This window comes from Schistocerca cancellata, chromosome 9 (genome assembly GCF_023864275.1).
Source record: "Schistocerca cancellata isolate TAMUIC-IGC-003103 chromosome 9, iqSchCanc2.1, whole genome shotgun sequence".
In the NCBI taxonomy this organism is placed as follows: domain Eukaryota; kingdom Metazoa; phylum Arthropoda; class Insecta; order Orthoptera; family Acrididae; genus Schistocerca; species Schistocerca cancellata.
This window is the reverse complement of record NC_064634.1, coordinates 390,957,009-390,977,917: the sequence shown is the minus strand read 5'-3', so window position 1 is coordinate 390,977,917 and position 20,909 is coordinate 390,957,009. Positions and strand designations below refer to the sequence as shown.

At 45.3% G+C, this 20,909-nt stretch overlaps 1 protein-coding gene across 1 annotated transcript in view; it reads left to right on the top strand.

Annotated features, from left to right (window-relative positions):
• The window catches only part of LOC126100507 (fatty acyl-CoA reductase 1-like), a 192,103-nt gene extending 172,906 nt beyond the window's left edge, over positions 1–19,197 (top strand). The window contains exon 8 of the mRNA XM_049911117.1: positions 18,969–19,197. Within this exon, the coding sequence (XP_049767074.1) occupies positions 18,969–19,062 (94 nt within the window). The 3' untranslated portion in view covers positions 19,063–19,197. The remainder of the gene's footprint in view (positions 1–18,968) is intronic.
• The last annotated feature ends 1,712 nt before the right edge of the window (positions 19,198–20,909 follow it).

The window sequence follows — 20,909 nt, the reverse complement described above, 5'->3', positions numbered from 1 at the left end:
CAAGCTGTAAATCATTTGAGTCCAACATATGTCATTTTTGTACAAATTTGGATCTACACTCCTGGAAATTGAAATAAGAACACCGTGAATTCATTGTCCCAGGAAGGGGAAACTTTATTGACACATTCCTGGGGTCAGATACATCACATGATCACACTGACAGAACCACAGGCACATAGACACAGGCAACAGAGCATGCACAATATCGGCACTAGTACAGTGTATATCCACCTTTAGCAGCAATGCAGGCTGCTATTCTCCCATGGAGACGATCGTAGAGATGCTGGATGTAGTCCTGTGGAACGGCTTGCCATGCCATTTCCACCTGGCGCCTCAGTTGGACCAGCGTTCGTGCTGGACGTGCAGACCGCGTGAGACGACGCTTCATCCAGTCCCAAACATGCTCAATGGGGGACAGATCCGGAGATCTTGCTAGCCAGGGTAGTTGCCTTACACCTTCTAGAGCACGTTGGGTGGCACGGGATACATGCGGACGTGCATTGTCCTGTTGGAACAGCAGGTTCCCTTGCCGGTCTAGGACTGGTAGAACGATGGGTTCGATGACGGTTTGGATGTACCGTGCACTATTCAGTGTCCCCTCGACGATCACCAGTGGTGTACGGCCAGTGTAGGAGATCGCTCCCCACACCATGATGCCGGGTGTTGGCCCTGTGTGCCTCGGTCGTATGCAGTCCTGATTGTGGCGCTCACCTGCACGGCGCCAAACACGCATACGACCATCATTGGCACCAAGGCAGAAGCGACTCTCATCGCTGAAGACGACACGTCTCCATTCGTCCCTCCATTCACGCCTGTCGCGACACCACTGGAGGCGGGCTGCACGATGTTGGGGCGTGAGCGGAAGACGGCCTAACGGTGTGCGGGACCGTAGCCCAGCTTCATGGAGACGGCTGCGAATGGTCCTCGCCGATACCCCAGGAGCAACAGTGTCCCTAATTTGCTGGGAAGTGGCGGTGCGGTCCCCTACGGCACTGCGTAGGATCCTACGGTCTTGGCGTGCATCCGTGCGTCGCTGCGGTCCGGTCCCAGGTCGACGGGCACGTGCACCTTCCGCCGACCACTGGCGACAACATCGATGTACTGTGGAGACCTCACGCCCCACGTGTTGAGCAATTCGGCGGTACGTCCACCCGGCCTCCCGCATGCCCACTATACGCCCTCGCTCAAAGTCCGTCAACTGCACATACGGTTCACGTCCACGCTGTCGCGGCATGCTACCAGTGTTAAAGACTGCGATGGAGCTCCGTATGCCACGGCAAACTGGCTGACACTGACGGCGGCGGTGCACAAATGCTGCGCAGCTAGCGCCATTCGACGGCCAACACCGCGGTTCCTGGTGTGTCCGCTGTGCCGTGCGTGTGATCATTGCTTGTACAGCCCTCTCGCAGTGTCTGGAGCAAGTATGGTGGGTCTGACACACCGGTGTCAATGTGTTCCTTTTTCCATTTCCAGGAGTGTAGTACTGCGCGCGTAGAAAGAGGTGAAAATCTTTTCGCGAAGGTCGCAATACTTGCGAGAAAAACGTTGAGGAAAGCCATACGAGTTGAGATCACTTGATCTGAATTGACTTGACGCGCAGTGACGTAGACGGACAGTGTGGATACACCTTGACGCGACAATGCCGTGACAGTGCGGTAGCGGTCAGTGTGATCTTGCTTTAAAGCCGGGGTTTTGACAGTAGCAAAAGAGACTCAACTTTACCGGCACTAGAGTGACGTCACCGCAGGTGCTTGTGGAAACGTTCACGTTTCTATGGCATCACTCGAGCATCGCCACTTTTAGGCTGGCACAAAATTTAACATCGCTTTAGCTTTGTGACGGTACATTCCTTCCCCCACCATCAATTGGCGTCAAAAGCAAAACTAGCAGCTGCCATCTTGTTTTCAGTGCTTTCAAAGCTAACGTGTGTATTGACGTTCGCACTAATACGAGTGTTGGAACTTTAATAGTAGCAACTATTTATTTACAGCTCGTACAAAATAGATACGTGTTTCAAAGTTTTACTGACCTTCGAAGTAGTCACCAGCATTGTGTATAACCCGTTGCCAGCGATGTGTAAGTCGCAGGACACTCTTAGCAGTGCCAGCTGTGTTGACAGTTCGAGCAGCGCTGTCTATTGCTCGACGAATTTGTAGCAGTTCTGAAGCGAATGCCGTGACGTGTTTCTTTCAGTTTAGAAATCGAGTTGAACTTACGAGGGCATAAGTCAGGGGAGTGCAGTAGGTGGTATAGCACTTAGCAGCCCCATCAGTCAAACAAATCAACAACAGCTTGCACTGTACGTGTTTGAGCATTGCCCTGTGAAATGATGGTCAGGTCCTGCAGAAAGTGTCATCTCTTCTGTCTCTATGCTGTTCATTTTTGGGACACAACCTACGACTAGCTTGGAGATGATTTGTGTGAGAGTAAGCGAGTATTACTGGGCAATTAGTGTAAAATGATTTGTAGGTTCGAATTGGCTTCCTTAAATATGCAAATGATGAAATTTAATGCAATACTGGCAGTATATCAGGTTCTAGTACTAGGATCTTCAGTACTCTTAAACACTTGTCCAGCGGAATTGAGAAATGAAGTAGCGAGGTCTCTGGTGGCGCACCTGCAAGAACCGTAACTCCAGAATTCAGCGTAGGATAACTTTAGTATTTCGTCGTTTTTAACTGATGTGGGGAGCTAGAACGAAAATATTAGCTTTCAAACGACTCTTCTGGGCATTGTAAATAGCGCTCAACACACCAGAACATTGATATAGTAGTTTTGAAGACGTGGTATAAATATTGGAGGATGTCAGGTAATCGCTAGATGTCAAATAACGAAGTATCAGTTTTAGTTTCACTTGAGCAAGACTTGCATATCCAACGTGAGGATCGAATCTTTTAATAGAGCTCAACAAATACTTGAAACTTATTTTTACTATCCGAAAGTTGGTTGTTTGGTTGATTTGAGTGTGGGTTCCTCCGGACTAGGGAAGGATGGGGAAGGAAGTCATTCGTGCCCTCTCAAAGGAACCATCCGGGAGTTTGCCCGAAGCCACATAGGAAAATCACGGAAAACCTAAATCAGGCTGGGCGGACGCGGGTTTGAACCGTCAACCTGCCGAATGCGAGTTCAGTGTGTCAACCTCTGCGTCACCTCGCACTTTATCCAAAAGTTGCTTAGGCATCGATTTTCTCTGAGGGGTGCTACTGCATCTAAGTGTTTTTACTGCCCCTGAGTTATTACTGCGCAAACCCCACTTGCAAACCAAAATCTTTATGCTTAGTCTTGTTCGTATCGGATTCTTGGTGCAATTCTAATGCCATAATCTGACTTCCAATGCAAACATTTGTCCAAAGAACCTCAGTTGGCGCCATGTTAAAAACCGTGCTATAAGAATTTTGACAGCAGCAAACGGCGCCACTGCCGTATCAGTTGTCACGCCACTTGCTGTTCCATCACTTTAGCTGCATATGGAAACCTGGCTTGAAGCTACTGGTTGCAGTGCCACGCTGTACGCTGTTCCTTTCCACTGTAAATCGCCAACATGGAGTTGAATCAATGGGCAGACCTGGGATTCACAACTCACTGACATAAGCGAGAGCACTAGCACCTGATCACGATGTTGCACTGAGCACGTCAGTCCCGTGATTGGCACACTGGACTCATATTCGGAGGACGATGATTGAAATCCGCATCCAGCCATCCAAATTCAGGGTTACCGTGATTTCTGTAAGGCATTCTGGACAAATGCCAGGATGGTTCCTTTGAAAAGGCCATTGTCGATTTCCTTCTCCATACTTCCGTAATGCGTGCCTGTGCCCCGTCTCTAATGAGCTCACCGTCAGTGGAACATTAAACTATAATCTCCTTCCTTCTTTGTCCGTTCACATTCTTGCTTATGAGCAAAGTTGTGGCACAGTGGGAATGAAGGAAAGGTATGCACATAATGTGGTCACGACAACGCGAGACAAGTGCCAACTGTGGAATAGGGGAAGGTCAGTTTTGACGGTGGTATTGTAAGATGACAGCTTGAATGAATATGAAATTAGCACCTTACATGAGATTTTTTTATGCGGTAACAAGTAGATGAACATGTCACCTGACATACTTTGGCAATAATAAGCAGGTTTGCCTAACAAAATGTGCAGTAGGTAATGCAAAGGGATGACACTCGATTCGACAGTATTAACACACAGAATCCAAATCCTGTGTGTCAATGAGCAAAAGGTGAAAAAAGCTGCTGGAAGAAACATTTCAGTATGGGGCAGACGCGAGTTGCATCGTCACGGCCCAAGTACAACAGAACGCTTCTAAAAGGGGTCGGTGCCCTGCGGCGAGAGGGACAACGAACGCGCTAGGCGATATATCGAAGTGAGCAGGTAGCGGCATAGTGCTGCCTGCTACAGAGAAATTCCTTAGAAAAATGCGTTGGGGAATTTCCAGATGGATACAAACAGACCAGCGACGCAATTGATCAATGGCATATCAGTGGTACGCTCGTGATGTCTGCGTGTAACTTCTAGGCGTCAGGAGTGGGCACAAAATGTCCAATCGGCTGTAATAGACTCGGAAGGAGTAGAAAGGGCCGATCTCTCGACTCAGTTTAAAGGTAGGCCCCTTTTCGATTGGCGTAGGTAGTTTCCACAAGATGAAAGGAACACTCCCATTGGTCTGAAAAAGGCGTGACGTGACGCTCGAAAGACACAAGACCGAAAACTTCGGGGACTCCCCTGTGAACCAGCGTCACGTGTAGAACAGGGCGCATCACGCTCTGTACGACGCCAAAAGAGGAATTTTGTGGTGAGCACTGCGCTCACTTTGGCTGACATTTAGCTAGAAATTAGCTGAAGAGTCGTTGAGCTCCGATAACAGAGAAACGAGACAGCCGCTTAGTTAATTACTCTTGTGAGAACTGAGAGGGCATTGAAGTATACACGTTGCACCATCTATGCACGTGTATATTGCCATATTTTCCAGACAAGGGATGAGTGCATGTTTTTTCACCTAACGAGAAACATAGGACAGTTTCAGCTGATAAAATCTGTAAAGATTTGGTTAGCTTTTAATAGGATTGTCAGAGGGTGAGAGCAGCCATGCAGCCGACAGGACATCCCCGCAAAAGGTAAATGCTGCTGGCAGAGGCGTAAACTTGTTGGTTCAACAGCTTGCGTCCACTGTGAACTCGAGCATCCTCGAGTAATCTTTTGCTCTTCTTGTCTCAAAACCCAACCATCCTTCGTAGACCTGATTGTCATCCTAAATATTACCGAACTTAGAACCGGAATCCGATGATTTGTCGTACTATTGGCCAACTCCATGTTGTATATGTAAGAAAAATCTTGCAGAGAACCTTCTATTTAAATTTGATGTTGTTTTGTTCAGTGCTATTTCTGCCAAACAGGACGTAATGCGTTGTATTGTCAACTGTCCTGAAATTGTCATATCAAAATCTATGTAAACTCGTGTGCTTCTTTGACAACCATACAGAAATTAAATAAATTGTGCTCAGCTAAATCATTGATTCTAGTGACGCTAACGCACTCACAAGGGGTTTTTGCTGATGCCTGACGAACGTGGGAAGGAGCGGAGTGTCAGAGTATGATCTGAAAACGGCAGTGGCGAGTCAGTAATGTGTAATACCGTAAATATCTTAGCACTTCTATCCATATTGAAAAGGATCTCATCATTATACGCGAGAAGGCGAGTTCGCAAATTGTTCAGTGTCTCATAAATCGCTGAATACCTACAGGACGTTGAGTATATTTGTGTTACAGAGTCAAACAGTGAAGAAACGGAAAACGTGTGGTACCTGAGCGGATATAAGGGGTTTCTAGGCCTAAAGGGAATCTCTCTGAAGAGTAAGTAGAGGAGAAAGAAAAATCAAAGTGAATGTGACGTTCGGATGAGCTACAAAACTGCATTTCTTTTAGCGAAGTCCTTGCACGCTTTCATGGAGGGTAACTTCATAAAGGAATACTTGCTAGCTGTAGCTGAACATCCACATCGGCTTCAGATAGACCAATTTCGCGTAGTGTCGTTTTTAAATTTGACAACCATGCGATCCATACAGGTTATGACGTTTAGAACCAGCTTGCATTTTCTTTGTAAGGAGTTTATAGCACATTCCTTAGAGCTCTATGGAAGTGTAGATATCGCAGGCACGTAGCTCGATGTGATATTCTTAGCAGCGATGAATAAGGTGTAGAAAGTGTAGGTTTGCCATGGAATTTATTGCTTTAGGTGATCCAATCATGTTGCAGGGGAGTGGGGTGGGGAGGGTGATCAGGATTCGTAGCGCAGCTGAATGGGAAAATGAAAGAACTTCCGGCATCCAGTTTTGCGCTGATCTGCAGCTTGAAGTAACTGATCTGTAACTCTTCAGTGAATATAAAGAAATTCTAGATTTCTCCAAGCATTTCCTTCAGGATCGATTTTCTCGTTTATACAAGTCTCCAAAAGGCTGCCCCACCTGTTCCCTGTGGCGATGGGGAGGGGGGAGGGGAGGGAGGGAGAGGGGGACAGACTGCCCGCGACACGAGTGCCTGCGTTCAGTGTCTGCTCGCTGGGCACGTTCACTGTGAAGCTCTGATCGAGACAATGTGAACTGTGCGAGAGCTGTAAATAGACTGTGATTGTCCATGAACAAGCTGCTGAATGCGAATAAATAACCAAACAACTATAGCGATGTAGTTTTCAGTACGTACGGTGTGCAATAGACATCAATTTATCCTGAATGATCAACTATGCACACCCTGATTTGAAATACAGAGACAAGATGTTTCCGTCAATAGTTAATAGAAGAGTACAGTGTTCGAAACACCGCCTAAGTGAATAGATGCTGAACCAGACATCATCAGCTTCATAACGAGATCGATGAATACGGCACTGGCGCCTTACTTACTTTGCATTTATAGAATCTTCTCACCCAGCTCAAACTCCCAAGTGACTGGAAAAGAGCGCCGGTAACTGCTGTATATAAGAAAGGGTAAAAGAACTGACCCGCAAAATTATAGACCAATATCTCCAACTTCGCTTTGCTGTAGAATCTCAGTTACAACATACTACATTTTCTTGAGACAGAAAAGCACAGTTTTAGAAAATATCACTCCTGCGAAACTCAGCTTGCCGTTTTCTCACGTGATATACCACAAACTATTGGCGAAGCTAAAAGTCAGATTCCATATTTCTATATGTCCGGAAAGCATTTGACACACTGCCCCATTGTAGGCTGTTAACGAAGATATGAACATATGGAATAGGTTCACAGATACTTGAGTGGCTCGAAGACTTTTTAATTTATAGAACCTGGTATGTTGTCCTCAACGGCGAGTGTTTATCAGAGACAACTGTATCGTCAGGAGTGTGATAGGACCGCTGTTCCTCTCTGTATATACAAATGATTTGGCGAACAGGGTGGGCGGCAGTTTGCGGGCGTTAGCTGATAATTCTGTGGTGACCAGGAAGTGACTGTGAGAGGATACACGATGACTTAGACAAAATTTCTAGTTGGTGTGATGAATGGCAGCTAGCTGTAAACGTAGAAAAATGTAAGTTAATGCGGATTAGTATGAGAAATAAACCAGTAATGTTCGGATACAGAATTAGTAGTGTCCTGCCTGATGTTATTTAAATATCTGGGCGTAACGATGCAAGGCGATACTAAATGGAACGAGCATGCCAGGACTATCGTAGGGAAAGCAAATGGTCAAATTCGGTTTACTGGGAGAATTTTGGGAAAGTGTTGTTCATCTGTGAAGGAGACCTCGTATAGGACACTGGTGAACCTACTCTTGAATACCTCTCGAGTGTTTGGGATCCGTAACAGGTCGGATTCAAGAGGACATCAAAACAATTCATAGACGGGCTGCTAGGTTTGTTACCTATAGGTTCGAACAGATGCTTTAATGGGAATCCTGGTGGGAAGACGACGGTCTAACTTTAGAGAACCGGCATTTGAAGCTGAATGCTAGACGATTATACATCCGCCAACAAACACTGCTCGTAAGGGCCACGAAAATAACATACGAGAAATTAGGTGTTATACGGAAACATATAGATAGTCGTTTTTCTCTCGCACTATTAGCGAGTAGAACAGGAAAAGAAATGGCTTTTAGTAGTACAAGGTACCCTCCCCCACACGCTGTACGGAGGCTTGTGGACTATTTTCGTAGATGTAGATGTAGAACACCAGTTTCCGACACACATTTCTAACGCCAGAATCCGGAGACTTATGTGAAAAACCGATAGCCGGCCGAGGTGGCCGAGCGGTTCTAGCGCTAGTCTGGAACCGTGCGACCGCTATGGTCGCAGGTTCGAATCCTGCCTCGGGCATGGATGTGTTGGATGTCTTTAGGTTAGTTAGGTTTAAGTAGTTCAAAGTTCTAGGGGACTGATGACCTCAGAAGTTAAGTCCCATAGTGCTCAGAGCCATTTGAACCATTTGAAAAACCGATATAAAAAGTAAGCTTTCAGAGGCACAAAATTATGTACTGAGCATTGTTTATTTAAATTCCAAGCGTAATACTATGTCTCTAACAACTATGACGAGCTGTCATTGGAAATCCGGCCGTGGTGACCGAGCGGTTCTAGGCGCTTCAGTCCGGAACCGCGCGACTGCTACGGTCGCAGGTTCGAATCCTGCCTCAGGCATGGATGTGTGTGAAGTCCTTAGGTTAGTTAAGTAGTTCTAAGTTCTAGGGAACTGATGACCTCAGATGTTAAGTCCCATAGTGTTCAGAGCTATTTAAACCATTTTTTTGATTGGAAAGTTTTAAGAATGGATCCGCTACTGCTTATTGGTTTGGCGGGGAGGTACACGGAGGTTGGGGAATGAGTCATTACCTTGTCCTTGAACGCCCTCTGACAGGACACTGCGTTTCCTTTATTCAGTTCGTTGTGACAGCTGGTTGGCTGCGGATATGTTAGAGCTTGTTGCAGGATTCTGTCTGCGTGAAAATGTACGTAAAAACGGAGCAACGACTTAGTGTGAAATTTTGTTTTAAAGCTCTGAAATCTGCTTCTGAGACTTACGAACTATTAAAAATAGCCTTTGGAGATAATTGTATGAGCCTGTCAAATGTTTTTTGTCTGGGGCAACAGATTTAATATGGCCACAAAGCATTTCAAGATGAACTGCAGTCCGGCCATCCTTTCACCTCAAAAACGAATGAAAACGTTGTGAAAGTTTTCGACTTAAGTTTCTATGCAGTTCAGTCAATTTTAACTGAAGATCTGAATAGGTGTCGAGTGTCCACGAAATTCAAATCAAAATGTCCGCCCCAGTAGCTGAGTGGTCAGCGTGACGGATTGACGTCCTCCGGGCCCGGGTTCGATTCCCGGCTGGGTCGGAGATTTTCTCCGCTCAGGGACTGGGTGTTGTGTTGTGTTCATCATCATTTCATCCCCATCCGGCGTGCAGGTCGCCCAATGTGGCGCCGAATGTAATAAGACCTGCGCCAAGGCGGCCGGACCTGCCCCGCGAGGGGCCTCCCGGCCAATGACGCCAAACGCTCATTTCATTTCCAAATCAAAATAGTTCAAATGGCTCTGAGCACTATGCGACTTAACTTCTGAGGTTATCAGTCCCCTAGAACTTAGAACTACTTAAACCTAACTAACCTAAGGACATCACACACATCCATGCCCGAGGCAGGAATCGAACCTGCGACCGTAGCGGTCCACGAAATTCATTCCAAAAGTGTTGTCAAGTGACCAGAGACAATACCGGCTTGAAGTGTGCCAAGAGCTGATTCATTGGACTAAAAATGACCCACATTTGTTAAATAGGGTAATCAAAGATGTCAAATTGTGGTTATATGGGTATGATCCTCAAACCAAAGTGCAGTCTTCGCAGTGGAAGACTCCAGGTTCACCATGATAGAAAAAAGCACGGCAAAGTCGGTCGAAGGTGAAGACAATGTTGGTAACTTTTTTTGAATCGACTGGTACTGTCGATCATGAATTTATCCCTGGAGGACAGACAATTAACCAGGAAAACTGCAAATGTGTACTTGACCGTTTGCATGAAAAGGTGTGGAAGAAAAGGTCTGCATTGTGGAAAGACAGGAGTTGGGTGCTACACCATGACGATGCTGCGGCTCATCGTGCCTCTTCCATCGTTGAATTTTTGACCAAATTCAAAATTTCTGTGCTTCCACAACCACCATATTCCCCTGATTTTGATCCTGCGGACTTCTACCCGTTTCCTAAACTGAGATTTTCACTGAAAGGGAAGCGATTTGACTCGATTGAAGACATCCAGGCAAATACGGAGAGCGTCCTTAACACACCTCAGCAAAAAATTTCCAGGAACGTTTACAATAGTGAAAACACTGTTGGAGTCGGTGTGTTCAGTAAGAAGGGGACTATTTTGAAGGAGATGCATCACAGTAGCATGTCAGTACCACCATTGTACGATTACAAGCCTATTCTTAAGGAGCCGGCCTGTGTGGCCACGGGGTTAAAGGCGCTTCAGTCTGGAACCGCGCGACCGCTACGGTCGCAGGTTCGAATCCTGCCTCGAGCATGGATGTGTGTGATGTCCTTAGGTTAGTTAGGTTTAAGTAGTTCTAAGTTCTAAGGGACTGATGACCTCAGATGTTAAGTCCCATAGTGCTCAGAGCCATTTGAACCATTCTTAAGGGGACCACACCGTGCCTATCTAACCCATGTTAATTTATGCAAGTATTTGACCTATTTCTGAAAAAACTATTTAATGCATGACCTTTTTACTGTGTGTTACATGACGCTAATATAGTCATCTGTACTAAAATCTACTTTATCCATTTTATAGTTTTTAAGAAATACTTTTTTAAATTTATTAACAAAAAATAATAACTTTGTTCTGCAGAACATATTTTTTGTGAACTTCCTAATGGGTGAATATTAATTAATGTAGTACCACAGGTGGCTTTTTATGTTATGCAGAGTCTCTGAAAATTTTGTTCGTTTATCTATGATATGGGGCTGGACGTTTTAGCTGTTAGTGACATTCGGGTAAGGGGTGAGAAAGAAGAGGAAGTGGGAGAATACAAGGTCTACCTGTCAGGAGTCAAAGCAGGAATAGCACAGTGGGGTGTAGGGCTTTACATCAGGAAAGAAATGGAACCCAGCGTAGTTGCAATAAGGTATGTAAACGAACGACTGATCTGGATAGATTTGACAGTGTCTAGCAAGAAAATTAGGATTGTGTCAGTATATTCGCATTGTGAAGGGACAGATCAAGATAAGATGGATAGTTTTTATGACGCACTCAGTGATGTAGTTGTTAGAGTAAAGGACAAGGACAGTGTTCTGCTCATGGGTGATTTTAACGCCAGGACTGGAAATCGAACAGAAGGGTATGAAAAGGTTATGGGTAAATTTGGAGAGGATATGGAGGCCAACAGGAACGGGAAACAACTCTTGGATTTCTGTGCCAGTATGGGCTTAGTAATCACATACTCCTTTTTTAAACATAAGAACATTCACCGGTATACTTTGAAGGCAGGGGAACCAGATCTGTCATTGACTATATAATAACAGATCAGGAATTCAGGAAGGCTGTGAGGGACACACGTGTATTCAGGGGATTCTTTGATGACACTGATCATTATTTAATCTGCAGTAAAATTGGGATTGTGAGGCCGAAAGTGCAGGAGGTCAGGTCCATATGTAGGAGGATAAGAGTGGAGAAACTTCAGGATAAGGAAATCAGGCACAAGTACATAACAGCGATCTCAGAAAGGTACCAGTTAGTTGAATGTAGTCAATTACAGTCATTGGAAAAGGAATGGACAAGGTACAGGGACACAGTACTAGAAGTGGCTAAAGAATGTCTTGGAACAGTAGTGTGTAAAAGTAGGATGAAGCAAACAGCTTGGTGGAATGATACAGTCAAGGCAGCCTGTAAAAGGAAAAAGAAGGCGTATCAAAAATGGCTACATACCAGAACCCAGGTAGACAGAGAAAGTTATGTTGAAGAAAGAAACAAAGCCAAACAGATAATTGCAGCATCCACGAAGAAATCGTGGGAAGACTTTGGAAACAGGTTGGAGACTATGGGTCAAGGTGCTGGAAAACCATTCTGGAGTGTAATTAGCAGTCTTCGAAAGGAAGGTAAGAAGGAAATGACAAGTATTTTGGACGGGTCAGGAAAACTGCTGGTGAATCCTGTGGATGCCTTGGGCAGATGGAGGGAATATTTTGAAGAGTTGCTCAATGTAGGTGAAAATGCGATTAGTAATGTTTCAGATTTCGAGGTAGAATGGGATAGGAATGATGATGGAAATAGGATCACATTTGAGGAAGTGGAAAAAATGGTCAATAGATTGCAGTGCAATAAAGCGGCTGGGGTGGATGAAATTAAGTCGGAATTCATCAAATACAGTGGAATGTCAGGTCTTAAATGGCTACACATGATAATTGAAATGGCCTGGGAGTCGGGACAGGTTCCATCAGACAGGACAAAAGCAGTAATCACACCAATCTTTAAACATGGAAACAGAAAAGATTGTAACAACTACAGAGGTATCTCTTTAATCAGCGTTGTGGGTAAAATCTTCGCAGGTATTGTTGAAAGGAAAGTGCGGGTATTACTTGAGGACCAATTGGATGAAAATCAGTGTGGGTTTAGGCCTCTTAGAGGTTGTCAGGACCAGATCTTTAGCTTACGGCAAATAATGGAGAAGTGTTACGAGTGGAACAGGGAATTGTATCTATGCTTTATAGATCTAGAAAAGGCATATTACCGGGTTCCTAGGAGGAAGTTATTGTCTGTTCTACAAGATTATGGAATAGGAGGCAAACTTTTGCAAGCAGTTAAAGGTCTTTACATGGATAGTCAGGCAGCAGTTAGAGTTGATGGTAAATTGAGTTCATGGTTCAGAGTAGTTTCAGGGGTAAGACAAGGCTGCAACCTGTCTCCACTGTTGTTCATATTATTTATGGATCATATGTTGAAAACAATAGACTGGCTGGGTGAGATTAAGATATGTGAACAAAAAATAAGCAGTCTTGCATATGCGGATGACTTAGTTGTGATGGCAGATTCGATTGAAAGTTTGCAAAGTAATATTTCAGAGCTAGATCAGAAATGTAAGGACTATGGTATGAAGATTAGCATCTCCAAAACGAAAGTAATGTCAGTGGGAAAGAAATATAAACGGATTGAGTGCCAAATAGGAGGAACAAAGTTAGAACAGGTGGACGGTTTCAAGTACTTAGGATGCATATTCTCACAGGATGGCAACATAGTGAAAGAACTGGAAGCGAGGTGTAGCAAAGCTAATGCAGTGAGCGCTCAGCTACGATCTACTCTCTTCTGCAAGAAGGAAGTCAGTACCAAGACTAAGTTATCTGTGCACCGTTCAATCTTTCGATCAACTTTGTTGTATGGGAGCGAAATCTGGGTGGATTCAGGTTACCTTATCAACAAGGTTGAGGTTACGGATATGAAAGTAGCTAGGATGATTGCAGGTACTAGTAGATGGGAACAATGGCAGGAGGGTGTCCACAATGAGGAAATCAAAGAAAAACTGGGAATGAACTCTATAGATGTAGCAGTCAGGGCGAACAGGCTTAGATGGTGGGGTCATGTTACACGCGTGGGAGAAGCAAGGTTACCCAAGAGACTCATGGATTCAGCAGTAGAGGGTAGGAGGAGTCGGGGCAGACCGAGGAGAAGGTACCTGGATTCGGTTAAGAATGATTTTGAAGTAATAGGTTTAACATCAGAAGAGGCACCAATGTTAGCACTGAATAGGGGATCATGGAGGAACTGTATAAGGGGGGCTATGTTCCAGACTGAACGCTGAAAGGCATAATCAGTCTTAAATTATGATGATGATGATGATGATGATGATGATGATCTATGATAGCTTCTGATATGATGGAGCATATGAACTGAAAATTTTAGTTTGTGGGAAATTGACTATAAAGAAAAAACTTTTGAAATTTGTTACTTACAGTTAATTAAAATTGTCTGCTGCATGTGATGGCCCCTTATTTGGCCTCTAACAGTTCTTTCAGCTTTTTTTTCACCTTCTTGGATGTTTGTCTTGCTTTCTTGGCCATATTAGATGGAGACCTGTCTGCATCGGCTATTCTCATTTTATCACAATGTTGCAGCCCATTGATCATATTGTCACCAGAATTAATTCCCAGCTTTTACAGTACCCAACACTTTCCAATATTACCACAACTTAATGTAATAACAGCATCATGAACTCCTAGTTTCATTGTATGCATGCCTACAAAAACAGTTTTAGGAAGGCGGTTCGCCCGCATCTCGTGGTCGTGCGGTAGCGTTCTAACTTCCCACGCCCTGGTTCCCGGGTTCGATTCCCGGCGGGGTCAGGGATTTTCTCTGCCTCGTGATGGCTGGGTGTTGTGTGCTGTCCTTAGGTTAGTTAGGTTTAAGTAGTTCTAAGTTCTAGGGGACTGATGGCCATAGATGTTAAGTCCCATAGTGCTCAGAGCCATTTGAAACATTTTTTTAAGGCGGTTCCAAATAATGCTGTTGAAACATTCATTTGGGTTCTGTGTCTGCCCATGCAAGCATTTCCTTAGAAGGTCAGGATGAGCCAAGTCTCTGAAAATAGGTTTGCTTGCTGTAATAACAGCAGCAGGAAGAGGATGCTGGAGAGAATAAGATTCTCCAGTTGCTTGAGTCCTATTGTATTTGCAACTCGAATTTTCTCCTGATGGACACAATCCATGACATGGCTTATCATCAGTAGAGGACTTATGGAAGAATATGGCCCAAAAATCTCTCTTCATTGCCTCCTGATTTTCTTTATTTCTCCCAATTGCCTGCCCATAGTATACCTGCAAGTTTACTATTTCAGTTTTATTTAACTGACCCTGTCCAGTCAACAGCTTTCCTCTGATATCAACAGTTATTTTTCTCAGCCTTGTTCCCAGACGTTTTTGAACATGGCCTGCACATTCTACACTCCTGGAAATTGAAATAAGAACACCGTGAATTCATTGTCCCAGGAAGGGGAAACTTTATTGACACATTCCTGGGGTCAGATACATCACATGATCACACTGACAGAACCACAGGCACATAGACACAGGCAACAGAGCATGCACAATGTCGGCACTAGTACAGTGTATATCCACTTTTCGCAGCAATGCAGGCTGCTATTCTCCCATGGAGACGATCGTAGAGATGCTGGATGTAGTCCTATGGAACGGCTTGCCATGCCATTTCCACCTGGCGCCTCAGTTGGACCAGCGTTCGTGCTGGACGTGCAGACCGCGTGAGACGACGCTTCATCCAGTCCCAAACATGCTCAATGGGGGACAGATCCGGAGATCTTGCTGGCCAGGGTAGTTGACTTACACCTTCTAGAGCACGTTGGGTGGCACGGGATACATGCGGACGTGCATTGTCCTGTTGGAACAGCAAGTTCCCTTGCCGGTCTAGGAATGGTAGAACGGTGGGTTCGATGACGGTTTGGATATACCGTGCACTATTCAGTGTCCCCTCGACGATCACCAGTGGTGTACGGCCAGTGTAGGAGATCACTCCCCACACCATGATGCCGTGTGTTGGCCCTGTGTGCCTCGGTCGTATGCAGTCCTGATTGTGGTGCTCACCTGCACGGCGCCAAACACGCATACGACCATCATTGGCACCAAGGCAGAAGCGACTCTCATCGCTGAAGACGACACGTCTCCATTCGTCCCTCCATTCACGCCTGTCGCGACACCACTGGAGGCGGGCTGCACGATGTTGGGGCGTGAGCGGAAGACGGCCTAACGGTGTGCGGGACCGTAGCCCAGCTTCATGGAGACGGTTGCGAATGGTCCTCGCCGATACCCCAGGAGCAACAGTGTCCCTAATTTGCTGGGAAGTGGCGGTGCGGTCCCCTACGGCACTGCGTAGGATCCTACGGTCTTGGCGTGCATCCGTGCGTCGCTGCGGTCCGGTCCCAGGTCGACGGGCACGTGCACCTTCCGCCGACCACTGGCGACAACATCGATGTACTGTGGAGACCTCACGCCCCACGTGTTGAGCAATTCGGCGGTACGTCCACCCGGCCTCCCGCATGCCCACTATACGCCCTCGCTCAAAGTCCGTCAACTGCACATACGGTTCACGTCCACGCTGTCGCGGCATGCTACCAGTGTTAAAGACTGCGATGGAGCTCCGTATGCCACGGCAAACTGGCTGACACTGACGGCGGCGGTGCACAAATGCTGCGTAGCTAGCGCCATTCGACGGCCAACACCGCGGTTCCTGGTGTGTCCGCTGTGCCGTGCGTGTGATCATTGCTTGTACAGCCCTCTCGCAGTGTCCGGAGCAAGTATGGTGGGTCTGACACACCGGTGTCAATGTGTTCTTTTTTCCATTTCCAGGAGTGTATTTTGCTAATACTGGCATCTCCATATGGCTCAGAGTGGGTGACAGAAAAGTGGGTGTGGCACATAAACACACCTGGTAGGAAAATGCTCTTTAAATGCTCGAAAGAGATTTTTTCAGCAAAATCCTCTTCAGAGTACCTTAATAAAAACTTAATCTATCGAAATATGATGAAAATCGAAAATGGATTTTTTTTCGACCTGAACCACGGTGTAGTAAAGCTTTTCAATCACACCTCGTACATCGTTGATGGGAATTGTTAAATTAAAACTCCAACTGTTCCCTCAGTCTCTAGTTTTCGTCATTATAATTAACTGCAAATATGAAGATATAAAAGTTAATCTCAGGCATTAAACAGCGTGCGCACATTCCTACTACAATCTCCGCCATATTTGTGATTGGCCAAGGCCTGCTGGCGGAATAGTAAGCAAACTTGACAACTGATGAACGTTTGTGTTGTTACCGTGAGACTTGTTTCTGTCTATACCATGAATGTGAGGTGAAATACTATTGAAGTTTTTAATGGCTGGTAATTTCTCCATCTCTCATTAGTCATTCTAACTGTCAATCAGTAACCAAATTTAGTGCCTCTGAAGTATAATTTTTTACGTTTTTAGTTAGCTATTTTCGTAAGTAACCGAGTATTATGTCTTGCGGATGTAATTAGTATTTTTGCGAACGAAGCAACACGTGAGGATGGCTCTCCAAAAAGGAATGAACAAATATTGGTGTTTAATGTCCCGTCCACAATGATATTAGTGCTCGGCAGAACTTACGGGATCTATATGCATACCACATCTTAGGTAACTACAGAAACTGAAACTCAAGGAAAACTTATTCCCTTCTATGTTCTAACTGCGACGCACCATCAGGTAGTCGACAATTGGAAGTTGCCGCCGATCATACAGGGTGATCCATTGGTCGTGACCGGGCCAAATATGTAGTACGTAAAGAAATATGAGTGTTTTAGTGGGACCACTTTTTTCGCTTTGTGATAGATGGCGCTGTAATAGTCACATACGTATAAGTACGTGGTATCGCGTAAATTTCCGCCAGTGCGGACGGTATTTGCTTCGTGATACATTAGTGTTCAGCCACATGTGAAACGTCAACCACGACCTGTAACAACTGATGTTGCCCAAGCAGGTGTTTTAGCTGCTGTCGCGGCTAATCTGCACATCAGTAGCAGACAAATTGCGCGAGAATCGAAAATCTCAAAAACGTCGGTGTTGATACTGCTACATCAACATCGATTGCACCCGTACCATATTTCTATGCTCCAGGAATTGCATGGCGACGACTTTGAACATCGTGTACAGTTCTGCCTCTAGGCACAAGAGAAATTACGGGACGATGACAGATTTTTTGCATGCGTTCTATTTAGCGACGAAGCGTCATTCAAATGGCTCTGAGCACTATAGGACTTAACATCTATGGTCATCAGTCCCCTAGAACTTAGAACTACTTAAACCTAACTAATCTAAGGACAGCACACAACACCCAGCCATCACGAGGCAGAGAAAATCCCTGACCCCGCCGGGAATCGAACCCGGGAACCCGGGCGTGGGAAGCGAGAACGCTACCGCACGACCACGAGATGCGGGCCGAAGCGTCATTCACCAACAGCGGTTACGTAAACCGGCATAATATACACTATTCGGCAACGGAAAATCCACGATGGCTGCGACAAGTGGAACATCAGCGACCTTGACGGGTTAATGTATGGTGCGTCTGATTTCCTATGTAATGTTCTACCGATGTTACTATAAGATGTTCCACTGCAAGACAAAAAAGGCGATGTACTTCCAACATGATGGATGTCTGGCACATAGCTCGCGTGCGGTTGAAGCGGTATTGGTCGTTGAAGCACCATACCATGGTCCGCAGGTTTACCGGATCTGACGTCCCCGGATTTCTTTCTGTGGGGAAAGTTGAAGGATATTTGCAATCGTGATCCACCGACAACGCCGGACAACATGCGTCATCGCATTGTCAATGCATGTGCGAACATTACGGAAGGCGAACTGCTCGGTGTTGAGAGGAAAGTCGTTACACGTATTGTCAAATGCACTGAGGTTGACAGACATAATTTTGAGCGTTTATTTCATTAATGTGTAACAGCATGCGTTCTCAGAAATGATTAGTTCACAAAGGTATATGTATCACGTTGGAACAACCGAAATAATATGTTGAAACGTACCTACGTTCTGTGTTTTAATTTAAAAAACCTACCTGTTACCAACTGTTCGTCTAAAATTGTGAGCCATATGTTTGTGACTATTACAGCGGCATCTATCATAAAGCGAAAAAAATGGTTCAACTAAAACATTCATATTTTTTTACGTGCTACACGAATATGTAATAAAAAATGAGGGTTCCTATTTTAAAAAAAACGCAGTTGATATCCGTTTGACGTACGGCAGCGCCATCTAGCGGGCCAACCATAGCGCCATCTGGTTTCCCCCTTCAAGCTAGACAAGTTTCGTTCTTTGTAGTTTTTTCGTTTGACGCTTATTTCGTGAGATATTTGGCCCGGTCACGATCAATGGACCACCCTGTACAGAGTGCTTATATGGTAGTACTCTTTATAAATACATGTCGTCGTAATGAACTGTTTCAGGTTAGTCGTCCTGAACCACACACTGTTCGCCACAGGGAGCGCACTGCTGCTGTTCAAGCTGTGGCAGATCCTCGTTGCCCAGATACGAGTGTGACTGCCGCGCGGCTGCCTAGCGGCAGCGGCGAACTCTCAAGTTCCTCCTGCCCAGCCCGTCCGTCGTCGGGCACAAACTATCATTCTCAAAACCAATGTCGTTTTCTAATCCTTAGCATCCTTACGTGAGCTGTTACAAGGAAATTCTTTCAACTATTGTATTTCCATATTCCAAATGTAAATCACAATAACTTCATTAAATTTATTCATTTAATTACTTATGCTTTCAAGATGACTTCTATCACGACTACATCAACATAAATACTAATTTGGGTCTTTTTCTTTATCGTAATGTTTACTGTATCATTTCAAGCGTTTCTAACACAGCAACTAAAAGCAGTATGGTTGATTTCACATAACAGAATACCATCTGTCTGTTGCCTTGTGGCGAGTAAGAACTGCCGGCCATTGTGGGCGAGTGATTCTAGGCGCTTCAGACCGGAACAGCGCTGCTGCTACGGTTGCAGGTTCGAATCCTGCCTCGGGCATGGATGTGTGTGATGTCCTTAGATTTGTTAGGTTTAAGTAGTTCAACGTGTAGGGGACTGAAGACCTCAGATGTTAAGTCCCATAGTGCTCAGAGCCGTTTGAGTAAGAACTGAACGAACACAAAGATGTTTTTAACACATATCAAAAGAAATTTTAAAATGGCATTACATCAAAGTTTCCTCAAGTATTCTCGTTACAGCCGTTTTGCGCATACCGTGCGTTCCTGTCTTCAGTTTACAAAAGACATTCACTAATAACGCAATTTTTTTTTTATTCAAATCAAGTTGGTTTCATTTAGGATTCCATTAAATTATATTATTCCCCACTCTTTTTGCTACAAATCCCTGATTTTCAACATAATCTCCGTTCAATGCTACGACCTTACGCTACGATCAGCCTGGAACGCTCAAGCACACGCGCACATATGGTCCTTCCTGGCTCTTTATGATCTCTTTACTAGGTGGCGAGGAACCCAACGGGAACGAACCTTTGAAAACCCCACTGGTGGGCGGGTGTGTCAGAGCCGCGCGGTCTGTGGCACCTTGCCACAGTTCGCGCGGATCCTCCCGTCGGAGGTTCGACGCCTCCCACGGGCATGGGTGGGTGCGCCGTCCTTAGCTAAGTTAGTTTATGTTAGATTAAATAGTGTGTAACCCTAGGGACAGATGAGGCCAGCAGTTTCAAAAACTACCAACAGAGATGCCCAGTGGTGCAGCGAGGAGTTTGATTGTGATCCGCCGATCACCTGGAATGACAGTGCCCCCACGTTCCAACATTGCAGGAGTTACAGCTGTGTGCGCCCAGCCGGTACGGGGTAGATCAAATAGGGTTCCGCGCCCTTGTTGCGATGATGACAGACGCCTCGCCCAACGACTCACCGTGCTTTTGTTCACTGCCATGTCTCCGTCTATGAACATCTGCGATACTCTGGTTTGCCGCCAAAAGAAACTTAATCGACACTGCCCGCATGACAGCTCTCTGTTTCGGACGCACCTCAGTTACAGATGTCATTTTCAAGGCTACGTATAGCGCCGCGATCTACGGGAACTTCATAAACTACAAAGACTGAAGCGGGAATATTCCACGACGTTCCGCAAGAAATTCCGCATTTTTTTTTAAACCTAAATGTGTAGCATTACCTTGGAACGCCTCTCACAGAATGAGTGAGCATTTTTTTGGTCTGCAAAATAACTGACGATACCAGAAGCAAAGAAAATAGAATATGTAGACCGGTAATAGCAAGGACAGCAGTTATTTAAAAGAGAAATTTGCTAAAGCATATATACGAAGAAGAGCGTCTCTGTTTGATTGTAATTCCTACAAATCTACAATTTTATTCTAATCTTGGTTAAATTTTGC